Source organism: Scleropages formosus, chromosome 15 (assembly GCF_900964775.1).
Source record: "Scleropages formosus chromosome 15, fSclFor1.1, whole genome shotgun sequence".
Taxonomy (NCBI): domain Eukaryota; kingdom Metazoa; phylum Chordata; class Actinopteri; order Osteoglossiformes; family Osteoglossidae; genus Scleropages; species Scleropages formosus.
Genome location: NC_041820.1, coordinates 16644195 through 16651307, shown reverse-complemented (window position 1 = coordinate 16651307; position 7113 = coordinate 16644195). Strand labels below are relative to the sequence as shown.

General features: G+C 51.1%; 1 protein-coding gene across 1 annotated transcript; it reads right to left on the bottom strand.

Annotated features, from left to right (window-relative positions):
- Nucleotides 1-275: 275 nt before the first annotated feature.
- calm1a (calmodulin 1a) lies at nucleotides 276-6341 on the bottom strand. The gene is made up of 6 exons (XM_018727727.2): nucleotides 6215-6341; nucleotides 3307-3337; nucleotides 2810-2953; nucleotides 2014-2120; nucleotides 1611-1746; nucleotides 276-1125 (listed from the first exon to the last, which is right to left on the bottom strand). The coding sequence occupies exons 1-6, from the start codon at nucleotides 6215-6217 to the stop codon at nucleotides 1097-1099; spliced, it is 450 nt and encodes a 149-aa protein (XP_018583243.1). The 5' UTR covers nucleotides 6218-6341; the 3' UTR covers nucleotides 276-1096.
- Nucleotides 6342-7113: the final 772 nt, after the last annotated feature.

The following is a 7113-nucleotide window of genomic DNA, read 5'->3' as shown; positions in this document are numbered from 1 at the left end:
AGCTCCTCGCTGCGGGTGTTGCTTGGCAACCAGCTGATCACCCAAGGCAACCGTCCTCCAATACCACTCTGAAAAGAGTTCTGCCGACACCACCGCACGCTCGGACACGCTAGCCACCTCTTTCCGCAACTTGTACGTACTAATAGCTGCAAAAGAAACCAGGAATGGATACAAGATAGTATGGAACAAGAGGAGATGAATCACTCCGCATCCAACACCCTCCTCCACCTGGTGTCAGCTGTAGGTCATTAACAAGAACACCACCGTTTCAGTTCATGGTCTTTTATTGGAAAAAAAAAAAAATTAAAAGACTAGCATGTACAACTTGGAATGGACGTAAACTGAAATCAGATGAACAGCCTTAAAGACTTGTGCTGATATCCTATGCACGGTAGATACACAAGATCAAATCCACGCGAGTCAACAATGTTCCCTTGCCAGAAGAAAAATTTCCTCGTTGTGAAAGTCACATTTCACACACCTTCGCCCACCCACCCTAGTGCAATGCACAAGGAAAAGTTAATCCCACACCCAGATTCCTGGCATTCTCTAAAATGGTTTTCAATGATCAAGTTCTTTTCTACGTACATTGATCTACTATGGTTTCAGCACATGGCCAGGTCCCGGTGAAGTTCCCAACCTTCAGGAGCCAAAAATTCCCCATTCCCTGACCTTCCCCTGCCACAAGCGCAACCAGCACCAGCCCAGCGTCGCCAGCTTGTCCCAATCTACCAGTGTGCGCCAGCCTCAAGCTGCATGCATGAAGAACAGAAGGAGAGAAGGAGATGGCCAGCCCAGACGCTGCAAGCAGATGGAACTGGGAGGAGTTCCTCAAGTGCTTTCTGGTAGTGAGCAGTAGTACAGGTATATTTCCTTTTAGACTGAATGCTAGACTGAGCTTTTGGGACAGAACAGAACCACTAACCATTACATGCAGATATTTTTGCTTTTCCCCCCCCTCCCATAAGAGGAGGGAAGGATTCTCTCAACATTCAATTATATTTTCTATACAGAAATAATACGGATAAATGAACATTTTTGCAAGAGGTAAGTAAAACTTTTTTTTCCTAAGGGGCAAAAAAAGTTCAGGAGCGCTTCATTTCGCAGTCATCATTTGTACAAATTCTGTGGAAAGAAACACAAAAACGCACATTAAAAAGAGGATTTCAGATGACCGCCCAATACAGGTAGCACTTGTACAGCTGCTGCAGACGACATTTACAGTCCGGCCGCTTTCCTGCTCGGAGTAAAGCCGCTTTTAAAAATTTCTTTCAATCACCTCGGAAAGCCATTTAATAAAAACTTTGAACTGTGAAAGAAAAACCACTCTGCTACTTATGAAAGTATATTTGCTCTGAGCTATAACACAAGAAAGGGCACATAGGTCTGGCTGCCTCACCACAGGCTTAAACACTGTACAGAGCAACAAAGCAGCCTATTACGGTGTGACACGGCCTGGTTACATAAGAGACGGCCGGTAGCGAGTGGGGGAGGTGCAGGGAGCGCGATGTAGTCGGCACGCGTTCACGCCTCGCTGCTCGCCCGCACTTACGTGCCGGAGCGACCGACGCCGCCCTGCGAAGAGCAGAATTCCAAAGGCTCGCCCTTACCCTCATAATTAACCTGGCCGTCCCCGTCGATGTCTGCTTCTCTGATCATCTCGTCCACCTCCTCGTCTGTCAGTTTCTCACCCAGGTTGGTCATGACGTGGCGCAATTCGGCCGCGCTGATGTAGCCGTTCCCGTCCTGGGGAGGAAGCGGAGGAGGAGGAGGACGTGAGCCCCGCGCTTGTCCTTCGAAGCGCGCTTCCGGTGCCGGTACAGGAGCTCCTGGTTTCCTGGTAGGTCAAATCATCTGGAGTGTTGCTAGTTAACTAGTCCTTGTAGGACATCTAAGGAGGAAAACAAATGCTGCTGCCCAGGTCTTAATCAGAGATATTCTCCACCTCAACATCTGCTATTCAGGTTGATTACATCACCTCTGCCTCAGCCCCCCCCAAACCCAGGGTCACACCTTGTCAAAGACACGGAAGGCCTCGCGGATCTCCTCTTCGCTGTCGGTGTCCTTCATTTTTCTAGCCATCATGGTGAGAAACTCCGGGAAGTCGATCGTTCCATTGCCTGGAAGGAGAGGAGGACTGTTCAGCTCTGGCAGCTCTTGTGCTGATTCACATCATCTTGCAACCATGAGGTGAGCGCCAGCTGCTAGTGGGCACATGATCCTTCAGCTGTGCCCGTTTAGTCATTATATGACTAAACAAGCTAGAGTCAGTCCAGGTCGTCGATGCCAAAATTCAGTGTGAAAAATCGCAACCTTTGCCATTTTCGATTTTTTTCCCCTACCCCATGAATTCATGTACAGCAAAGGCAGTTTGTACCACTAATGCAACCGCAGGATTCTGAGGATGACGACATTTCAAAAGTAAAAAAAAAACAAACACCACACACACAGAGCCTTAATCAGACCCTGAAATGGTTTTGCTCTTGATCAGGGAACTGAGTCACAACTCGGTCCTTCCGGAACATGTTTACTCCGAGATGACAATTACACAGATCATTCTTGTTTCTGCGCATGCGTAGATATGAGCCACGCCGCCAGACACGGAGCGCTCCGCTGCACACGAAAGATGTGTGGCAGAAAGCCGACACCAGCTCTGGCCAACCCTTTCCTGATATAAATCAAAATTAAATTCTACATTGCTGCGATAGCAAGCGAACCTGCTCGTCGTTCAGTTCTCACATGCCACAGAGGCACGCGAGGTCCTATATGCGCAACGGTCAGACCCCCCGGCTGCATCCGTCTCACTCACCATCAGCATCCACCTCATTGATCATGTCCTGCAGCTCTGCTTCTGTTGGGTTCTGGCCCAGTGACCGCATCACTGTGCCCAGCTCCTTGGTTGTGATGGTGCCATCTCCATCCTTGTCAAACAGAGAGAAGGCCTCCTTGAACTCTGAAACAATCAAGGTGTCGAAAAGGTCAGCACACTACAATTTTAACAATCATCATGTCTTAAGGAAGCAAGCTGAAAGGAGTCGGGGGGGAGGGAACCCACAAAAAGTTTGATGAGCAGGGTCTCTTCTCCCTTTGTCTCAGGGGAACAATTAAGCCCAAAATATTTCCAGCCTGTTGCATTTACAGCCAGTAGATTTACTAAATTTAACATCTATTCATGATTTGAAAGTTAGTCATCCCCACAGATTTACTGCTAGGTGTATTCTATCATCACTGACATCAAGGGAAACAGCCTCATAAAATGATTTATATGAAAGACAAGTGTACATCCAGGGTCTGCCCTGTGCTTACCTGCAATTTGTTCCTCTGTTAACTGATCAGCCTGTAGAGGGGGAAAAAGGGAAAGAGAAAAAAAGTTGCTCACTGGCAGACCCAAGTTCATCATCAGGGTTATAAAAGTCTGACCGCACTGTTCAGGAATGTCAGTTCCTTTTTCCTAGCGCAGAGCATGGCGAAAGGAGCAACGGTTATGGCCACAGTGCCTGGACTGATCCGCGTTAACAGGAGAGGGGGGGAACGAATCGGGCAATAAATTGCTGTAGGTGTCGCAATCTGTGCTCGTGTGCTACGGTCTAAACGCGAACAAGGCGTTCTTTGACTTCATTTGGTACATGCTTACTATGTGTAAAGGGTTACTCTGCCCTCCATGGTGAAGTCACCACCAAGTGTGTCATGGATCAAGAGACGAACCTTGGCTGACTGCTCAATCAGTTTTCAAATCTAACAGTCTGCCCAGCGAACACGTACTAAGCCCATCTGTTCGCGCTGTGGTCCCCCCCTCCCTCTCCGCATCACCTGCTCCCAACCCCAGCCTGATGGTGCTGCAAAGCCCTACAGAGTGACCCAAGCTCACTGCTGCAGCACGCAGCCCACATCCTCCTCTTCCCGCGGCGGAGCAGTCAAGAGCCAACGTGCTGTTTCGACAAGAGCGCCTCATTTGCACCGCAAACGCTGCAGCGTGCGCTCGGCAGCTTATCTACACGAGGACCTCAATGTCGTCCAGGTGGAGGTCGGTCAGATCCACCACCAGCCTCTTCGCCTTCGGCTCCGCCGCGAGCCTGACGTCAGCCTTCCGCACATCAGCTTTTCCGTCCACCAGAGCGTTCCCCCGTTTGGGCTTGTTCTCCAAGCGGGCTGCCACGTGGCCTACGGCATCCAACCTTCCACGCACAACTTCCAGCCCGGCAGCCAGGCTCTGGGTCCTCTCTGCATTCTGCACAAGCTCCCTCCTTGCTGCACTCAGCTCTGCCCGCGTTGCCTGCAGGCCGTGCTTCAGCACCTGCACCTCCTTCACCACGTTGTCTATCCGGCTGTTGGTGGAGTCCACCAGCATCTGGAGGAACGTCTTGTAGTTCCTCTCCTGCTGTTCAATCAGTTCCTTGTAGAAGAACTGCTGCTGGTCCAACAGCTCATACACCACGGTCAATGAAACAGACTCCTCCATCCTGTAAATGGTACCCTTCTTGGGAAGCATTTCCTGCCCTAATACCACCGTATTGTTCTCAGAGCGTATTGCTGGAACGCTCTCGGTGGCAAGCGGGGAGGGAGTCTGAGAGGCTGACGCTAGGGAAGGACCATGATGTACCGTGTTTCTATGGCTGTATTAGGGTAGTATTGGGTATCTGGGGGAATAACTTTCATCAGTGGTCTGCGTGACGGTATCGTGTGTTGGCAATCCGGCCTGTCAGCGGTTTGGTCCTATTACAGCTGTCGAGCGCAAGCCCAGCCACGCGCTCCCCCACTCGTGACGCATACGCTGGAGACCAGCCTCGCTCCTGTGGAACGAGCTGTCCGTGGACGAGTCTTTGTCCCGCAGACCGACGCAAAGAACCCCAGCCAGCCGACAGGGCCGCACTCGCAGCCCTCTCCGCGCGGCCTCAAGACGCCACACGTGCTGGGATCTTCTTGTGGCATTATAAAAAAGTCGGTCACTGTACCGACCTTGTGTTTTGGGAGGGGGGGGACAGGCCTACAGAGGGCGAAGGTTCCTGGGTAATTGTGCAGATGGCCAGTTACAGCCATCTCAGGGGAATGTGTGCAGGAAGTGGTGAAGGACCCCCACCAGGCAAAGGTGGGTGCCCATGTCTCTGAGGTGGGTGGGGGCTGGACCCTCCCTGCACAGAGGGGGGGGGAAGAACAACTCCCGCTCCCTTGGCACAGCCGCCGCATACCAAGCCGACTGCTCCGAGGCCAGAGGAGACCACCCGGACTGTGACCAGCTGCAGTTCGGCTGCCCAACCGTCCAAGGAACAAGCAGCAGAGAACGTGCCCCCCTCCCCCCCCACGGAGGGGGTGGAGGACAGAGAGATGCCGCAGTGTTTGTTGTTCAGTGGCGACAACGTTGTCTCATGCGGTTCGGACCCTGAACCACGTTCTGGCTGCGTCCACGTGGAACACGTTCCCCTGGCTGGCAGCAGCCCCACACCGCGTTGCGTTCGTTCTCCCGCAATCCCGCGTGACACGCGTCGCGTGCGCGGGCTCGCGCCGCGCAGCCCAGATCACAGCCGCCGCCGCCGCGTGTAGGAGAAGGTAGTAGTGTGAGCAGAACCGCATCGCAGCACCGCCACAGGCTGCACGAAAACGTCCAACGCACCCGAACAGCACGAGCCGGTGCGCAAAAATGTTGCCTCCTAGAAAAACCGCACACACTTTCATAATGATTAAGTGTTATGTAATGTACCCTTTCACTGCTCTGTCCGTAAAAAGCGTTCGGAACTTACACAGAGCCGAGGAGTACCTTCTGGAAGAGTCACTCCCTCCGTCCATGTCCCTATCATGCGAGTTCTGCTCTCATACATCCCGAGCGCATGCAGAGGAAATATAAAGTCAATTTCTTATATTATATAGTTGCGCAGGAAACGTGTCAGTGGAGCGCGGTCACCGGTGGTTTCCGACATCACAACGCGACCCAAATCCCAACACGCACATATTAATATAATAAAATACACACACACACACACACACACACTGCTGCCACGCTAAAAAGGAAGCACAAGCATAACGTGTGATCGGTGTGCGAGAACCGCGGAGTCCCTCCGTCCTCGAAATAATGGGAAAAATCGGAGCCTTCCGCCGTGCAGCACCGGGACAGATGACACACAGCCGCTGTCCCCACGGATACCGCGTGCTTTGCCTCTTAGTTCGTAAAACACTTAGAAAACGACTGATCCTTCTGCGCTGCGTGGAGTGCGATACGTACCATGTCTGCTGGCGCTGGACGGGCGGAGTTTAGAAACCTACACTACAGACAGGGGACACCCGAGCACCGAAGGCTGGGGAGGAGCAGCTCGCGCAGTCCGTCGTCTATGTGAGGGCGCGTATCCGCCGCAGACCGTGTCCATACACTTGCGCGTGTCCGCTGAAGTCCGTGTCTAGATAAACGTGCGCGTTCGCCGGAGCCCGTTTCTATATAACCGTGCGCGTTCGCTGGAGTACGTGCGTGTGTCCGCCAGAGCCCGTGTCTATATACCTGTGTGTATTCCTCCGCCGCGCAGACCGGGTTCACTTCCTCACTGTCCCGCAGCAACACGCGAAGCCACACCCACTACCACACTAAAGGGGCGTGGTCATTTTTACCCCACATATTCAAACCATCAGACCTCGTAACCGGCTTGTTCGGTCAGCTCTTGAATAAAATTTGCAGTGTAGCAGTATGGAACTAGTAAATAAAACCTTAAAAACACACTTTGTTGGGTAAGAGCTATGGTTAAAGTTTCCCAAAAATGTTTTTATTATCACTCTCAGACTGCTGATTTAGTAATTTCAGAATAAGACTTAGAAGTCCACTTGTAAGCATAAAACTCAAAGGGCGACGGATGAGATTTTATTCAAATTTAAATTCCGATTTTCATCTCGTTTCTCTAAAATGAAGCTATGAAGGGAACACAAAACTTTGGTTTGTACTTATGACAACATGAACATCCTAGTATCACAAGTATTTCAAAGCTATTAAAAATCATTCCACAAGCTGCATATCTGCTGACTCGCGACAATAAGTGACACTCTCTTTCTAGTAAATATCAATAAAAAGCTATTCTGGTTCCATGATTGATTTCCTACTGCAAAAATTATATAATGGTTACATCACGTTTTAACAAA